This window comes from Scyliorhinus torazame, chromosome 1 (assembly GCF_047496885.1).
Source record: "Scyliorhinus torazame isolate Kashiwa2021f chromosome 1, sScyTor2.1, whole genome shotgun sequence".
NCBI lineage: Eukaryota > Metazoa > Chordata > Chondrichthyes > Carcharhiniformes > Scyliorhinidae > Scyliorhinus > Scyliorhinus torazame.
In genome coordinates, this window is record NC_092707.1 from 423782988 (window position 1) to 423802253 (window position 19266).

The following is a 19266-nucleotide window of genomic DNA, read 5'->3' on the forward strand; positions in this document are numbered from 1 at the left end:
GTGCAGCACTCCCTCAGTACTGTCCCTCTGACAGTGCCGCACTCCCTCAGTACTGACCCACTGGCAGTGCGGCACTCCCTCAGTACTGACTCTCTGACAGTGCGGCACTCCCTCAGTACTGACCCTCCGACAGTGCCGCACTCCCTCAGTACTGACCCTCTGACAGTGCGGCACTCCCTCAGTACTGACCCTCTGACAGTGCGACACTCCCTCAGTACTGACCCTCTGACAGTGCGGCACTCCCTCAGTACTGACCCTCTGACAGTGCAGCACTCCCTCAGTACTGACCCTCTGACAGTGCGGCGCTCCCTCAGTACTGACCCTCTGACAGTGGAGCACTCCCTCAGTACTGACCCTCTGACAGTGCAGCACTCCCTCAGTACTGACCCTCTGACAGTGCAGCTCTCCCTCAGTACTGACCCTCTGACAGTGCGGCACTCCCTCAGTACTGACCCTCTGACAGTGCGGCACTCCCTCAGTACTGACCCTCTGACAGTGCGGCGCTCCCTCAGTACTGACCCTCTGACAGTGCAGCACTCCCTCAGTACTGACCCTCTGACAGTGCAGCACTCCCTCAGTACTGACCCTCTGATAGTGCAGCACTCCCTCAGTACTGACCCTCTGACAGTGCAGCTCTCCCTCAGTACTGACCCTCTGACAGTGCTGCACTCCCTCAGGACTGACACTCTGACAGTGCAGCTCAGTACTGACCCTCTGACAGTGCAGCACTCCCTCAGTACTGACCCTCTGACAGTGCGGCACTCCCTCAGTACTGACCCTCTGACAGTGCTGCACTCCCTCAGTACTGACCCTCTGACAGTGCGGCACTCCCTCAGTACTGACCCTCTGACAGTGCGACACTCCCTCAGAACTGAAAAGCTTGATTTATCTGTTCAAGTCTCTGGTTTGAGATTTGAACGAAAACCCTTTGTGCTCTGCTCTCTCAAAACACCCCCTCAGCCCCAGTGACTCATATTCCATTTTGAACAATGTGCTGCAGAAAGTAATGGAAGTTACAGGGTCAGTAATCTCTGAATAACTCAGAATTTCAATATCAACCCAACTTGTCTCTTGGCCCCTCCCCCAGCCCCGTTGTAGACTGGATGGTGAAATGTATGTTGTATTCACTGGCAAGAGGGGGTGTGAGAGCTGTGCAAGGTAGAGTGAATACCGCTCGACACGGCCAATTCTTCCTGCAGCTTCAAGCTGTCAAATACTCGGTAAAGTTCCATCTTTTCAAAGAGCTGCCGGTGACAATCTAACTTTGCATTCACGGATTCTGCATCTGCCCCTAGTGCAAAATAAAACAAATGCAGTCAGCGAGCTCCGTGTGAATCCTCACTCTACCCATTCTCTCGGTAAATAATTAACTGTGTGCACAGTCTCAGCCCCGTGCGCTGTGCACGCTGGTGGCAGCATTGAGATGTTACTGGACGAGTAATCCAGAGACCAGAACCAACAACCCAGAGTCACAATCCGAAAACAGCCGGGGTCATTGAAATTTCATTAATAAATCTGAAATATAAAGCCAAAGTCAGTGATGATGACCTTGAAAACATTGTCGATTTTTGTAAAAACTCATGTGGTTCACTAATATCCTTTAGAGAGGAAATCTGCAATCCTTACCTACAAGTGGAAACATCCTCTCCACGTCCACTCTATCCAGGCCTCGCAGTATCCTGTAAGTTTCAATCAGGTCCCCCTCATCCTTCTAAACTCCACGAGTACAGACCCAGAGTCCTCAACCGTTCCTCATATGACAAGTTCTTCATTCCAGGGATTATTCTTGGGAACCTTCTCTGGACCCTTTCCAAGGCCAGCACATCCTTCCTTAGATACGGGGCCCAAAACTGCTCACAATACTCCAAATGGGGTCTGACCAGAGCTTTATACAGCCTCAGAAGTACATCCCTGGTCTTGTATTCTAGCCCTCTCGACATGAATGCTAACATTGCATTTGCCTTCCGAACTGCCGACTGAACCTGCACGTTAACCGCAAGAGAATCGTGAACAAGGATTCCATTTGTCACTGATCAGCCCACCTGACCAGCCCGTCTCTCCTTCTGTAATCGAAGACTATCCTCCTCACTATTAACAACCCACCAATCTCTGTATCATCCACAAACTTACTGATCAACTCTCCAACATTCACATCTAAATCATTTTTATAAACCACAAACAGCAAGGGCCCAACACTGATCCCTGCGGGACCCCACTGGACACAGGCTTCCAGTCAGAAAAACACCCCTCGACCATCGCCCTCTGCTTCCTGCCACTCAGCCAATTCTGCATCCAATTTGCCAAATTTCCTTGGATCCCATGGGCTCTTACCTTCGCTATCAGTCTCCCAGAGCAGAGACAACCCCGGCAACTATAGACCGGTGAGCCTCACGTCTGTAGTGGGTAAAGTCTTGGAGGGGATTATAAGAGACAAGATTTATAATCATCTAGATAGGAATAATATGATCAGGGATAGTCAGCATGGCTTTGTGAAGGGTAGGTCATGCCTCACAAACCTTATCGAGTTCTTTGAGAAGGTGACTGAACAGGTAGACGAGGGTAGAGCAGTTGATGTGGTGTATATGGATTTCAGCAAAGCGTTTGATAAGGTTCCCCACGGTAGGCTATTGCAAAAAATACGGAGGCTGGGGATTGAGGGTGATTTAGAGATGTGGATCAGAAATTGGCTAGCTGAAAGAAGACAGAGGGTGGTGGTTGATGGGAAATGTTCAGAATGGAGTACAGTCACAAGTGGAGTACCACAAGGATCTGTTCTGGGGCCGTTGCTGTTTGTCATTTTTATCAATGACCTAGAGGAAGGCGCAGAAGGGTGGGTGAGTAAATTTGCAGACGATACTAAAGTCGGTGGTGTTGTCGATAGTGTGGAAGGAAGTAGCAGGTTACAGAGGGATATAGATAAACTGCAGAGCTGGGCTGAAGGTGGCAAATGGAGTTTAATGTAGAGAAGTGTGAGGTGATTCACTTTGGAAGGAATAACAGGAATGCGGAATATTTGGCTAATGGTAAAGTTCTTGGAAGTGTGGATGAGCAGAGGGATCTAGGTGTCCATGTACATAGATCCCTGAAAGTTGCCACCCAGGTTGATAGGGTGGTGAAGAAGGCCTATGGAGTGTTGGCCTTTATTGGTAGAGGGATTGAGTTCCGGAGTCGGGAGGTCATGTTGCAGCTGTACAGAACTCTGGTACGGCCACATTTGGAGTATTGCATACAGTTCTGGTCACCGCATTATAGGAAGGACGTGGAGGCTTTGGAGCGGGTGCAGAGGAGATTTACCAGGATGTTGCCTGGTATGGAGGGAAAACCTTATGAGGAAAGGCTGATGGACTTGAGGTTGTTTTCGTTGGAGAGAAGAAGGTTAAGAGGAGACTTAATAGAGGCATACAAAATGATCAGGGGGTTGGATAGGGTGGACAGTGAGAGCCTTCTCCCGCGGATGGATATGGCTGGCACGAGGGGACATAACTTTAAACTGAGGGATAATAGATATAGGACAGAGGTCAGAGGTAGGTTCTTTACGCAAAGAGTAGTGAGGCCGTGGAATGCCCTACCTGCTACAGTAGTGAACTCGCCAACATTGAGGGCATTTAAAAGTTTATTGGATAAACATATGGATGATAATGGCATAGTGTAGGTTAGATGGCTTTTGTTTCGGTGCAACATCGTGGGCCGAAGGGCCTGTACTGCGCTGTATTGTTCTATGTTCTATGTGGCACCTTATCAAAAGCCTTGCTGAAGTCCAAGTAAACTCCGTCAAATCTACTCCCCTCATCTAAACACCTGGTCACCTCTTCAGAAACCTGAATCAAGTTGGTCAGAAATGACCTCCCCTGAACAAAACCATGCTTACTGTTCTTGATTAATCCTTGTCTCTCCAAATGCAGATTAATTCAGTCTCTCGGAATTGCTTCCAATGGTTTCCCCACCTCTGAGGTTAGACTGACTGGCCTGTAGTTTCCTGCTTTAGCCATTCCTCCTTTCTTGAGGATGTAGAAGCTCTGGTTGGTTCTTCCTCTCTCCAAACTACATTCATCAGTTAGTGATCAGGACAGTTAGTGTCATGGGACAAAATCCCAGTCGGAAGACTTATCCATCACAAAGTTAATTTCACATGTACCTCAACAAGGCTCAGTGTCAGTGTGAGGAGAGCTATGTCATCGCTTCCAGCTGTTATTGACTAATCATCATGCACAGGAATCCAATTCCTATCTGCTCTTACCTGAACAGGTGAGAGTAACTCCAGTCGGGAGGTAGCATGCGAGATGCCGATACACCACTTTTACCTGGACATCCTGCTCCATGTCCCCACACAAAATTTGATACCGAAACTTCAGCACGTTATATGCAGCATTCCTCTGTAACTGGCCAATTAAAGATGCAGTGTGGAGTTTCTGCGAAGAAGTGTTAGCATCAGTGACTAGCTGTTTAAAACCGCACAGACATGCCGGATAACACTCCCAGGAGCTTAACTCTGTACCTAACTGTCCTGGGAGTGTTTGATGGGGACAGTGTAGAGGGAGCTTTACTCTGTATCTAACCCCATGCTGTATCTGTCCTGGGAGTGTTTGATGGGGACAGTGTAGAGGGAGCTTTACTCTGTATCTAACCCCATGCTGTACCTGTCCTGGGTGTGTTTGATGGGGACAGTGTAGAGGGAGCTGGACTCTGTATCTAACCCCATGCTGTATCTGTCCTGGGAGTGTTTGATGGGGACAGTGTAGAGGGAGCTTTACTCTGTATCTAACCCCATGCTGTATCTGTCCTGGGAGTGTTTGATGGGGACAGTGTAGAGGGAGCTTTACTCTGTATCTAACCCCGTGCTGTGCCTGTCCTGGGAGTGTTTGATGGGGACAGTGAACAAAGAACAAACAAACAAAGAACAAAGAAATGTACAGCACAGGAACAGGCCCTTCGGCCCTTCAAGCCCGTGCCGACCATACTGCCCGACTAAACTACAATCTTCTACACTTCCTGGGTCCGTATCCTTCTATTCCCATCCTATTCATATATTTGTCAAGATGCCCCTTAAATGTCCCTATCGTCCCTGCCTCCACTACCTCCTCCGGTAGTGAGTTCCAGGCACCCACTACCCTCTGCGTAAAAAACTTGCCTCGTACATCTACTCTAAACTTTGCCCCTCTCACCTTAAACCTATGCCCCCTAGTAATTGACCCCTCTACCCTGGGGAAAAGCCTCTGACTATCCACTCTGTCTATGCCCCTCATAATTTTGTATACCTCTATCAGGTCGCCCCTCAACCTCCTTCGTTCCAGTGAGAACAAACCGAGTTTATTCAATCGCTCCTCATAGCTTATGCCCTCCATACCAGGCAACATTCTGGTAAATCTCTTCTGCACCCTCTCTAAAGCCTCCACATCCTTCTGGTAGTGTGGCGACCAGAATTGAACACTATACTCCAAGTGTGGCCTAACTAAGGTTCTATACAGCTGCAACATGACTTGCCAATTCTTATACTCAATGCCCCGGCCAATGAAGGCAAGCATGCCGTATGCCTTCTTGACTACCTTCTCCACCTGTGTAGCCCCTTTCAGTGATCTGTGGACCTGTACTCCTAGATCTCTTTGACTTTCAATACTCTTGAGGGTTCTACCATTCACTGTATATTCCCTACCTGCATTAGCCCTTCCAAAATGCATTACCTCACATTTGTCCAGGTTAAACTCCATCTGCCATCTCTCCGCCCAAGTCTCCAGACAATCTAAATCCTGCTGTATCCTCAGACAGTCCTCATCGCTATCCGCAATTCCACCAACCTTTGTGTCGTCTGCAAACTTACTAATCAGACCAGTTACATTTTCCTCCAAATCATTTATATATACTACAAAGAGCAAAGGTCCCAGCACTGATCCCTGTGGAACACCACTGGTCACAGCCCTCCAATTAGAAAAGCATCCCTCCATTGCTACCCTCTGCCTTCTATGGCCTAGCCAGTTCTGTATCCACCTTGCCAGTTCACCCCTGATCCCGTGTGACTTCACCTTTTGTACTAGTCTACCATGAGGGACCTTGTCAAAGGCCTTACTGAAGTCCATATAGACAACATCTACTGCCCTACCTGCATCAATCATCTTAGTGACCTCCTCGAAAAACTCTATCAAGTTAGTGAGACACGACCTCCCCTTCACAAAACCGTGCTGCCTCTCACTAATACGTCCATTTGCTTCCAAATGGGAGTAGATCCTGTCTCGAAGAATTCTCTCCAGTAATTTCCCTACCACTGAAGTAAGGCTCACCGGCCTGTAGTTCCCGGGATTATCCCTGCCACCCTTCTTAAACAGAGGAACAACATTGGCTATTCTCCAGTCCTCCGGGACATCCCCTGAAGACAGCGAGGATCCAAAGATTTCTGTCAAGGCCTCAGCAATTTCCTCTCCAGCCTCCTTCAGTATTCTGGGGTAGATCCCATCCGGCCCTGGGGACTTATCTACCTTAATATTTTTTAAGACACCCAACACCTCGTCTTTTTGGATCACAATGTGACCCAGGCTATCTACACCCCCTTCTCCAGACTCAACATCTACCAATTCCTTCTCTTTGGTGAATACTGATGCAAAGTATTCATTTAGTACCTCGCCCATTTCCTCTGGCTCCACACATAGATTCCCTTGCCTATCCTTCAGTGGGCCAACCCTTTCCCTGGCTACCCTCTTGCTTTTTATGTAAGTGTAAAAAGCCTTGGGATTTTCCTTGACCCTATTTGCCAATGACTTTTCATGACCCCTTCTAGCCCTCCTGACTCCCTGCTTAAGTTCCTTCCTACTTTCCTTATATGCCACACAGGCTTCGTCTGTTCCCAGCCTTTTAGCCCTGACAAATGCCTCCTTTTGCTTTTTGACGAGGCCTACAATATCATTCGTCATCCAAGGTTCCCGAAAATTGCCGTATTTGTCTTTCTTCCTCACAGGAACATGCCTGTCCTGTATTCCTATCAACTGACACTTGAAAGCCTCCCACATGTCACATGAAGAGGGAGCTTTACTCTGTATCTGACCCCGTGCTGTACCTGTCCTGGGTGTGTTTGATGGGGACAGTGTAGAGGGAGCTGGACTCTGTATCTAACCCCGTGCTGTACCTGTCCTGGGAGTGTTTGATGGGGACAGTGTAGTGGGAGCTTTACTCTGTATCTAACCCCGTGCTGTACCTGTCCTGGGAGTGTTTGATGGGGACAGTGTAGTGGGAGCTTTACTCTGTATCTAACCCCGTGCTGTATCTGTCCTGGGTGTGTTTGATGGGGACAGTGTAGAGGGAGCTGGACTCTGTATCTAACCCCGTGCTGTACCTGTCCTGGGAATGTTTGATGGGGACAGTGTGGAGTAGCTTTATTCTGTATCTAACCCCGTGCTGTACCTGTCCTGGGAGTGTTTGATGGGGACAGTGTAGAAGGACCTTTACTCTATCTCACCCCGTGCTGTACCTGTCCTGGGAGTGTTTGATGGGGACAGTGGAGAGGGAGTCTTACTCTGTATCTAACCCCGTGCTGTACCTGTCCTGAGAGTATTTGTTGGAGACAGTGTAGAGGGAGCTTTACGATAGTGACATTTAAGGGGCATCTTGATAAATATATGAATAGGGTGGGAATGGAGGGACACAGACCCAGGAAGTGTGGAAGATTTTAGTTTAGTCGGGCAGCATGGTCGGCACAGGCTTGGAGGGCCGAAGGGCCTGTTCCTGTGCTGTACTTTTCTTTGTTCTTTGAACTCTGTATCTAACCTCGAGCTGTACCTGTCCTGGGAGTGTTTGATGGGGGCAGTGTAGAGAGAACTTTACTCTGTATCTAACCCCGTGCTGTACCTGGGAGTGTTTGATGGGGACAGTGTAGAAGGACCTTTACTCTATCTAACCCCGTGCTGTACCTGTCCTGGGAGTGTTTGATGGGGACAGTGGAGAGGGAGCTTTACTCTGTATCTAACCCCGTGCTGTACCTGTCCTGGGAGTGTTTGATGGGGACAGTGGAGAGGGAGCTTTACTCTGTATCTAACCCCGTGCTGTACCTGTCCTGGGAGTGTTTGATGGGGACAGTGGAGAGGGAGTCTTACTCTGTATCTAACCCCGTGCTGTACCTGTTCTGGGAGTGTTTGATGGGGGCAGTGTAGAGAGAACTTTACTCTGTATCTAACCCCGTGCTGTACCTGGGAGTGTTTGATGGGGACAGCGTAGAGATAGCTTGACTCTGTATCTATTGACCATAGAACATGCAGTGCAGAAGGAGGCCATTCGGCCCATCGAGTCTGCACCGATCCCCTTAAGCCCTCACTTCCACCCTATCCCCGTAACCCAAAAACGCCTCCTAAACTTTTTGGACACTAAGGACAATTTATCACGGCCAATCCACCTAACCTGCACGTCTTTGGACTGTGGGAGGAAACCGGAGTACCCGGAGGAAACCCACGCAGACATGGGGAGAACGCGCAGATTCCGCACAGTGTCCCAGCGGGGAATCAAACCTGGGACCCTGGCACTGTGAAGCCACGGTGCTAACCACTGTGCTACCGTGCTGCCTGTGGCTACTCTGCTGTATACCTGTAACTGCTCCACCTGGTATCTTCTGCTGGCGTAGGCATTCAGGGCATCACGCAGTACATCCATAAATCGCAGCAGGTCCTGCTGCAGGTGGGTATGAGCTGTCTGCTCCAGGGGGATGAAGGCAGGAATGTTGTGAGAAATGATCTTGCGAGGATGCTGCATCTGAATATCCAGGTAATAGGAATCTAGGTAGATGCCCTCGTACGCAGTGCTGATACAGAACGTGTTTGTGGAGTTCAGCTCTCTCACCTTCGCACTAATCCCTACACAGATACAACAAAAGATCAATGATAAGCAGCAATGACGTGAAGATAGTTTCACACCTTTGCATCTGTAAACCAGACATTCTCTGATACCTCACTCAATTCCAGCACAGTCAGACACGGCCAAATCGATCCTTTCTCTGCAATGACTTTCTGTGATTCAGTGCAGACACCGTGTGAGTCAGTCACACACCGGTCTCACTCTGCAGACACCGTGCGAGATAGTCACACACCGGTCTCACTCTGTAGACACCGTGTGAGTCAGTCACACACCGGTCTCACTCTGTAGACACCGTGTGAGTCAGTCACACACCGGTCTCACTCTGTAGACACCGTGCGAGTCAGTCACACACCGGTCTCACTCTGTAGACACCGTGCGAGTCAGTCACACACCGGTCTCACTCTGTAGACACCGTGTGAGTCAGTCACACATCGGTCTCACTCTGTAGACACCGTGCGGGTCAGTCACACACCGGTCTCACTCTGAGGACACCGTGCGAGACAGTCACACACCGGTCTCACTCTGTAGACACCGTGTGAGTCAGTCACACATCGGTCTCACTCTGTAGACACCGTGCGGGTCAGTCACACACCGGTCTCACTCTGTGGACACCGTGCGAGACAGTCACACACCGGTCTCACTCTGTAGACACCGTGCGAGACAGTCACACACCGGTCTCACTCTGTAGACACCGTGTGAGTCAGTCACACACCGGTCTCACTCTGTAGACACCGTGCGAGACAGTCACACACCGGTCTCACTCTGTAGACACCGTGAGTCAGTCACACATCGGTCTCACTCTGTAGACACCGTGCGGGTCAGTCACACACCGGTCTCACTCTGTGGACACCGTGCGAGACAGTCACACACCGGTCTCACTCTGTAGACACCGTGTGAGTCAGTCACACACCGGTCTCACTCTGTAGACACCGTTCCAGTCAGTCACACACCGGTCTCACTCTATAGACACCGTGTGAGTCAGTCACACACCGGTCTCACTCTGTAGACACCGTGCGAGTCAGTCACACACCGGTCTCACTCTGTAGACACGGTGTGAGTCAGTCACACACCGGTCTCACTCTGTAGACACCGTGTGAGTCAGTCACACACCGGTCTCACTCTGTAGACACCGTGTGAGTCAGTCACACACCGGTCTCACTCTGTAGACACCGTGTGAGTCAGTCACACACCGGTCTCACTCTGTAGACACCGTGTGAGTCAGTCACACACCGGTCTCACTCTGTAGACACCGTGTGAGTCAGTCACACACCGGTCTCACTCTGTAGACACCGTGCGAGTCAGTCACACACCGGTCTCACTCTGTAGACTCCGTGCGAGTCAGTCACACACCGGTCTCACTCTGTAGACACCGTGCCAGTCAGTCACACACCGGTCTCACTCTGTAGACACCGTGGGAGTCAGTCACACACCGGCCTCACTCTGTAGACACCGTGTGAGTCAGTCACACACCGGTCTCACTCTGTAGACACCGTGTGAGTCAGTCACACACCGGTCTCACTCTGTAGACACCGTGCGAGATAGTCACACACCGGTCTCACTCTGTAGACACCGTGTGTGTCAGTCACACACCGGTCTCACTCTGTAGACACGGTGTGAGTCAGTCACACACCGGTCTCACTCTGTAGACACGGTGTGAGTCAGTCACACACCGGTCTCACTCTGTAGACACCGTGCGAGTCAGTCACACACCGGTCTCACTCTGTAGACACCGTGCCTGTCAGTCACACACCGGTCTCACTCTGTAGACACCGTGTGCGTCAGTCACACACCGGTCTCACTCTATAGACTCCGTGTGAGTCAGTCACACACCGGTCTGACTCTGTAGACACCGTGCCAGTCAGTCACACACCGGTCTCACTCTGTAGACACCGTGTGCGTCAGTCACACACCGGTCTCACTCTGTAGACACCGTGCCAGTCAGTCACACACCGGTCTCACTCTGTAGACACCGTGCGAGTTAGTCACACACCGGTCTCACTCTGTAGACACCGTGCGAGTCAGTCACACACCGGTCTCACTCTGTAGACACCGTGTGAGTCAGTCACACACCGGTCTCACTCTGTAGACACCGGGCGAGACAGTCACACACCGGTCTCACTCTGTAGACACCGTGCTAGTCAGTCACACACCGGTCTCACTCTGTAGACACCGTGTGAGTCAGTCACACACCGGTCTCACTCTGTAGACACCGTGCCAGTCAGTCACACACCGGTCTCACTCTGTAGACACCGTGCCAGTCAGTCACACACCGGTCTCACTCTGTAGACACCGGGCGAGACAGTCACACACCGGTCTCACTCTGTAGACACCGTGCTAGTCAGTCACACACCGGTCTCACTCTGTAGACACCGTGTGAGTCAGTCACACACCGGTCTCACTCTGTGGACACCGTGCGAGTCAGTCACACACCGGTCTCACTCTGTAGACACCGTGCGAGTCAGTCACACACCGGCCTCACTCTGTAGACACCGTGCGAGTCAGTCACACACCGGTCTCACTCTGTAGACACGGTGTGAGTCAGTCACACACCGGTCTCACTCTGTAGACTCCGTGTGAGTCAGTCACACACCGGTCTCACTCTGTAGACACCGTGCGAGTCAGTCACACACCGGTCTCACTCTGTAGACACCGTGTGAGTCAGTCACACACCGGTCTCACTCTGTAGACACCGTGGGAGTCAGTCACACACCGGTCTCACTCTGTAGACACCGTGGGAGTCAGTCACACACCGGCCTCACTCTGTAGACACCGTGCGAGTCAGTCACACACCGGTCTCACTCTGTAGACACCGTGTGAGTCAGTCACACACCGGTCTCACTCTGTAGACACCGTGTGAGTCAGTCACACACCGGCCTCACCCTGTAGACACCCTGCGAGACAGTCACACACCGGTCTCACTCTGTGGACACCGTGCGAGTCAGTCACACACCGGTCTCACTCTGTAGACACCGTGTGAGTCAGTCACACACCGGTCTCACTCTGTAGACACCGTGCGAGACAGTCACACACCGGTCTCACTCTGTGGACACCGTGCGAGTCAGTCACACACCGGCCTCACTCTGTAGACACCGTGCGAGTCAGTCACACACCGGCCTCACTCTGTAGACACCGTGCGAGACAGTCACACACCGGTCTCACTCTGTGGACACCGTGCGAGTCAGTCACACACCGGCCTCACTCTGTAGACACCGTGCGAGTCAGTCACACACCGGCCTCACTCTGTAGACACCGTGCGAGACAGTCACACACCGGTCTCACTCTGTGGACACCGTGCGAGTCAGTCACACACCGGTCTCACTCTGTAGACACCGTGTGAGTCAGTCACACACCGGTCTCACTCTGTAGACACCGTGCGAGTCAGTCACACACCGGTCTCACTCTGTAGACACCGTGTGAGTCAGTCACACACCGGTCTCACTCTGTAGACACCGTGCCAGTCAGTCACACACCGGTCTCACTCTGTAGACACCGTGTGAGTCAGTCACACACCGGTCTCACTCTGTAGACACCGTGCCAGTCAGTCACACACCGGTCTCACTCTGTAGACACCGTGTGAGTCAGTCACACACCGGTCTCACTCTGTAGACACCGTGCCAGTCAGTCACACACCGGTCTCATTCTGTAGACACCGTGCCAGTCAGTCACACACCGGTCTCACTCTGTAGACACCGTGCGAGACAGTCACACACCGGTCTCACTCTGTAGACACCGTGCCAGTCAGTCACACACCGGTCTCATTCTGTAGACACCGTGTGAGTCAGTCACACACCGGTCTCACTCTGTAGACACGGTGCGAGACAGTCACACACCGGTCTCACTCTGCAGACACCGTGCCAGTCAGTCACACACCGGTCTCACTCTTTAGACACCGTGTGAGTCAGTCACACACCGGTCTCACTCTGTAGACACCGTGTGAGTCAGTCACGCACCGGTCTCACTCTGTAGACACCGTGTGAGTCAGTCACGCACCGGTCTCACTCTGTAGACACCGTGCGAGACAGTCACACACCGGTCTCACTCTGTAGACACCGGGCGAGACAGTCACACACCGGTCTCACTCTGTAGACACCGTGCTAGTCAGTCACACACCGGTCTCACTCTGTAGACACCGTGTGAGTCAGTCACACACCGGTCTCACTCTGTAGACACCGTGCCAGTCAGTCACACACCGGTCTCACTCTGTAGACACCGTGCCAGTCAGTCACACACCGGTCTCACTCTGTAGACACCGGGCGAGACAGTCACACACCGGTCTCACTCTGTAGACACCGTGCTAGTCAGTCACACACCGGTCTCACTCTGTAGACACCGTGTGAGTCAGTCACACACCGGTCTCACTCTGTGGACACCGTGCGAGTCAGTCACACACCGGTCTCACTCTGTAGACACCGTGCGAGTCAGTCACACACCGGCCTCACTCTGTAGACACCGTGCGAGTCAGTCACACACCGGTCTCACTCTGTAGACACGGTGTGAGTCAGTCACACACCGGTCTCACTCTGTAGACTCCGTGTGAGTCAGTCACACACCGGTCTCACTCTGTAGACACCGTGCGAGTCAGTCACACACCGGTCTCACTCTGTAGACACCGTGTGAGTCAGTCACACACCGGTCTCACTCTGTAGACACCGTGGGAGTCAGTCACACACCGGTCTCACTCTGTAGACACCGTGGGAGTCAGTCACACACCGGCCTCACTCTGTAGACACCGTGCGAGTCAGTCACACACCGGTCTCACTCTGTAGACACCGTGTGAGTCAGTCACACACCGGTCTCACTCTGTAGACACCGTGTGAGTCAGTCACACACCGGCCTCACCCTGTAGACACCCTGCGAGACAGTCACACACCGGTCTCACTCTGTGGACACCGTGCGAGTCAGTCACACACCGGTCTCACTCTGTAGACACCGTGTGAGTCAGTCACACACCGGTCTCACTCTGTAGACACCGTGCGAGACAGTCACACACCGGTCTCACTCTGTGGACACCGTGCGAGTCAGTCACACACCGGCCTCACTCTGTAGACACCGTGCGAGTCAGTCACACACCGGCCTCACTCTGTAGACACCGTGCGAGACAGTCACACACCGGTCTCACTCTGTGGACACCGTGCGAGTCAGTCACACACCGGCCTCACTCTGTAGACACCGTGCGAGTCAGTCACACACCGGCCTCACTCTGTAGACACCGTGCGAGACAGTCACACACCGGTCTCACTCTGTGGACACCGTGCGAGTCAGTCACACACCGGTCTCACTCTGTAGACACCGTGTGAGTCAGTCACACACCGGTCTCACTCTGTAGACACCGTGCGAGTCAGTCACACACCGGTCTCACTCTGTAGACACCGTGTGAGTCAGTCACACACCGGTCTCACTCTGTAGACACCGTGCCAGTCAGTCACACACCGGTCTCACTCTGTAGACACCGTGTGAGTCAGTCACACACCGGTCTCACTCTGTAGACACCGTGCCAGTCAGTCACACACCGGTCTCACTCTGTAGACACCGTGTGAGTCAGTCACACACCGGTCTCACTCTGTAGACACCGTGCCAGTCAGTCACACACCGGTCTCATTCTGTAGACACCGTGCCAGTCAGTCACACACCGGTCTCACTCTGTAGACACCGTGCGAGACAGTCACACACCGGTCTCACTCTGTAGACACCGTGCCAGTCAGTCACACACCGGTCTCATTCTGTAGACACCGTGTGAGTCAGTCACACACCGGTCTCACTCTGTAGACACGGTGCGAGACAGTCACACACCGGTCTCACTCTGCAGACACCGTGCCAGTCAGTCACACACCGGTCTCACTCTTTAGACACCGTGTGAGTCAGTCACACACCGGTCTCACTCTGTAGACACCGTGTGAGTCAGTCACGCACCGGTCTCACTCTGTAGACACCGTGTGAGTCAGTCACGCACCGGTCTCACTCTGTAGACACCGTGCGAGACAGTCACACACCGGTCTCACTCTGTAGACACCGTGTGAGTCAGTCACACACCGGTCTCACTCTGTAGACACCGTGCGAGTCAGTCACACACCGGTCTCACTCTGTAGACACCGTGTGAGTCAGTCACACACCGGTCTCACTCTGTAGACACCGTGCCAGTCAGTCACACACCGGTCTCACTCTGTAGACACCGTGCCAGTCAGTCACACACCGGTCTCACTCTGTAGACACCGTGCGAGTCAGTCACACACCGGTCTCACTCTGTAGACACCGTGCGAGTCAGTCACACACCGGTCTCACTCTGTAGACACCGTGCGAGTCAGTCACACACCGGTCTCACTCTGTAGACACCGTGCGAGTCAGTCACACACCGGTCTCACTCTGTAGACACCGTGCGAGACAGTCACACACCGGTCTCACTCTGTAGACACCGTGCGAGTCAGTCACACACCGGTCTCACTCTGTAGACACCGTGCGAGTCAGTCACACACCGGTCTCACTCTGTAGACACCGTGCGAGTCAGTCACACACCGGTCTCACTCTGTAGACACCGTGTGAGTCAGTCAAACACCGGTCTCACTCTGTAGACACCGTGTGAGTCAGTCACACACCGGTCTCACTCTGTAGACACCGTGTGAGTCAGTCACACACCGGTCTCACTCTGTAGACACCGTGTGAGTCAGTCACACACCGGTCTCACTCTGTAGACACCGTGTGAGTCAGTCACACACCGGTCTCACTCTGTAGACACCATGCCAGTCAGTCACACACCGGTCTCACTCTGTGGACACCGTGTGAGTCAGTCACACACCGGTCTCACTCTGTGGACACCGTGCGAGTCAGTCACACACCGGTCTCACTCTGTAGACACCGTGCGAGACAGTCACACACCGGTCTCACTCTGTAGAGACCGTGCGAGTCAGTCACACACCGGTCTCACTCTGTGGACACCATGCGAGTCAGTCACACACCGGTCTCACTCTGTAGACACCGTGTGAGTCAGTCACACACCGGTCTCACTCTGTAGACACCACGTGAGTCAGTCACACACCGGTCTCACTCTGTAGACACCGTGTGAGTCAGTCACACACCGGTCTCACTCTGTAGACACCGTGCGAGACAGTCACACACCGGTCTCACTCTGTAGACACCGTGCCAGTCAGTCACACACCGGTCTCACTCTGTAGACACCGTGTGAGACAGTCACACACCGGTCTCACTCTGTAGACACCGTGCGAGTCAGTCACACACCGGTCTCACTCTGTAGACACCGTGCGAGACAGTCACACACCGGTCTCACTCTGTGGACACCGTGCGAGTCAGTCACACACCGGCCTCACTCTGTAGACACCGTGTGAGACAGTCACACACCGGTCTCACTCTGTAGACACCGTGCGAGTCAGTCACACACCGGTCTCACTCTGTAGACACCGTGCGAGTCAGTCACACACCGGCCTCACTCTGTAGACACCGTGCGAGTCAGTCACACACCGGCCTCACTCTGTAGACACCGTGCGAGACAGTCACACACCGGTCTCACTCTGTGGACACCGTGCGAGTCAGTCACACACCGGTCTCACTCTGTAGACACCGTGTGAGTCAGTCACACACCGGTCTCACTCTGTAGACACCGTGCGAGTCAGTCACACACCGGTCTCACTCTGTAGACACCGTGTGAGTCAGTCACACACCGGTCTCACTCTGTAGACACCGTGCCAGTCAGTCACACACCGGTCTCACTCTATAGACACCGTGTGAGTCAGTCACACACCGGTCTCACTCTGTAGACACCGTGCGAGACAGTCACACACCGGTCTCACTCTGTAGACACCGTGCGAGTCAGTCACACACCGGTCTCACTCTGTAGACACCGTGTGAGACAGTCACACACCGGTCTCACTCTGTAGACACCGTGCGAGTCAGTCACACACCGGTCTCACTCTGTAGACACCGTGTGAGTCAGTCACACACCGGTCTCACTCTGTAGACACCGTGCGAGTCAGTCACACACCGGCCTCACTCTGTAGACACCGTGTGAGACAGTCACACACCGGTCTCACTCTGTAGACACCGTGCGAGTCAGTCACACACCGGTCTCACTCTGTAGACACCGTGTGAGACAGTCACACACCGGTCTCACTCTGTAGACACCGTGCGAGTCAGTCACACACCGGTCTCACTCTGTAGACACCGTGCGAGTCAGTCACACACCGGTCTCACTCTGTAGACACCGTGCGAGTCAGTCACACACCGGCCTCACTCTGTAGACACCGTGCGAGTCAGTCACACACCGGCCTCACTCTGTAGACACCGTGCGAGACAGTCACACACCGGTCTCACTCTGTGGACACCGTGCGAGTCAGTCACACACCGGTCTCACTCTGTAGACACCGTGTGAGTCAGTCACACACCGGTCTCACTCTGTAGACACCGTGCGAGTCAGTCACACACCGGTCTCACTCTGTAGACACCGTGTGAGTCAGTCACACACCGGTCTCACTCTGTAGACACCGTGCCAGTCAGTCACACACCGGTCTCACTCTATAGACACCGTGTGAGTCAGTCACACACCGGTCTCACTCTGTAGACACCGTGCGAGACAGTCACACACCGGTCTCACTCTGTAGACACCGTGCGAGTCAGTCACACACCGGTCTCACTCTGTAGACACCGTGTGAGTCAGTCACACACCGGTCTCACTCTGTAGACACCGTGCCAGTCAGTCACACACCGGTCTCACTCTGTAGACACCGTGCGAGTCAGTCACACACCGGTCTCACTCTGTAGACACCGTGCGAGACAGTCACACACCGGTCTCACTCTGTAGACTCCGTGCGAGACAGTCACACACCGGTCTCACTCTGTAGACACCGTGCCAGTCAGTCACACACCGGTCTCATTCTGTAGACATCGTGCCAGTCAGTCACACACCGGTCTCACTCTGTAGACACCGTGCGAGACAGTCACACACCGGTCTCACTCTGTAGACACCGTGCCAGTCAGTCACACACCGGTCTCATTCTGTAGACACCGTGTGAGTCAGTCACACACCGGTCTCACTCTGTAGACACGGTGCGAGACAGTCACACACCGGTCTCACTCTGCAGACACCGTGCCAGTCAGTCACACACCGGTCTCACTCTTTAGACACCGTGTGAGTCAGTCACACACCGGTCTCACTCTGTAGACACCGTGTGAGTCAGTCACGCACCGGTCTCACTCTGTAGACACCGTGCGAGACAGTCACACACCGGTCTCACTCTGTAGACACCGTGCCAGTCAGTCACACACCGGTCTCACTCTGTAGACACCGTGCGAGTCAGTCACACACCGGTCTCACTCTGTAGACACCGTGCGAGTCAGTCACACACCGGTCTCACTCTGTAGACACCGTGCGAGTCAGTCACACACCGGTCTCACTCTGTAGACACCGTGCCAGTCAGTCACACACCGGTCTCACTCTGTAGACACCGTGCGAGTCAGTCACACACCGGTCTCACTCTGTAGACACCGTGCCAGTCAGTCACACACCGGTCTCACTCTGTAGACACCGTGTGAGACAGTCACACACCGGTCTCACTCTGTAGACACCGTGTGAGTCAGTCACACACCGGTCTCACTCTGTAGACACCGTGTGAGTCAGTCACACACCGGTCTCACTCTGTAGACACCGTGCGAGTCAGTCACACACCGGTCTCACTCTGTAGACACCGTGCGAGACAGTCACACACCGGTCTCACTCTGTAGACACCGTGTGAGTCAGTCACACACCGGTCTCACTCTGTAGACACCGTGCGAGTCAGTCACACACCGGTCTCACTCTGTAGACACCGTGCCAGTCAGTCACACACCGGTCTCACTCTGCAGACACCGTGCCAGTCAGTCACACACCGGTCTCACTCTTTAGACACCGTGCGAGTCAGTCACACACCGGTCTCACTCTGCAGACACCGTGCCAGTCAGTCACACACCGGTCTCACTCTTTAGACACCGTGTGAGTCAGTCACACACCGGTCTCACTCTGTAGGCACCGTGCGAGTCAGTCACACACCGGTCTCACTCTGCAGACACCGTGCCAGTCAGTCACACACCGGTCTCACTCTTTAGACACCGTGTGAGTCAGTCACACACCGGTCTCACTCTGTAGACACCGTGTGAGACAGTCACACACCGGTCTCACTCTGTAGACACCGTGCGAGTCAGTCACACACCGGTCTCACTCTGTAGACACCGTGCGAGACAGTCACACACCGGTCTCACTCTGTAGACACCGTGTGAGTCAGTCACACACCGGTCTCACTCTGTAGACACCGTGCGAGTCAGTCACACACCGGTCTCACTCTGTAGACACCGTGCGAGACAGTCACACACCGGTCTCACTCTGTAGACACCGTGCGAGTCAGTCACACACCGGTCTCACTCTGTAGACACCGTGCGAGTCAGTCACACACCGGTCTCACT

General features: G+C 53.2%; 1 protein-coding gene across 1 annotated transcript in view; it reads right to left on the reverse strand.

Annotated features, from left to right (window-relative positions):
• Positions 1–761: 761 nt before the first annotated feature.
• Positions 762–19266, reverse strand: part of cenpo (centromere protein O) — a 90628-nt gene continuing 72123 nt past the window's right edge. The window contains exons 2-4 of the mRNA XM_072515500.1: positions 8560–8825; positions 4238–4409; positions 762–1291 (exon numbers count right to left, since the gene is read on the reverse strand). Coding sequence (XP_072371601.1) covers positions 1125–1291; positions 4238–4409; positions 8560–8825 — 605 coding nt within the window. The 3' untranslated portion in view covers positions 762–1124. The remainder of the gene's footprint in view (positions 1292–4237; positions 4410–8559; positions 8826–19266) is intronic.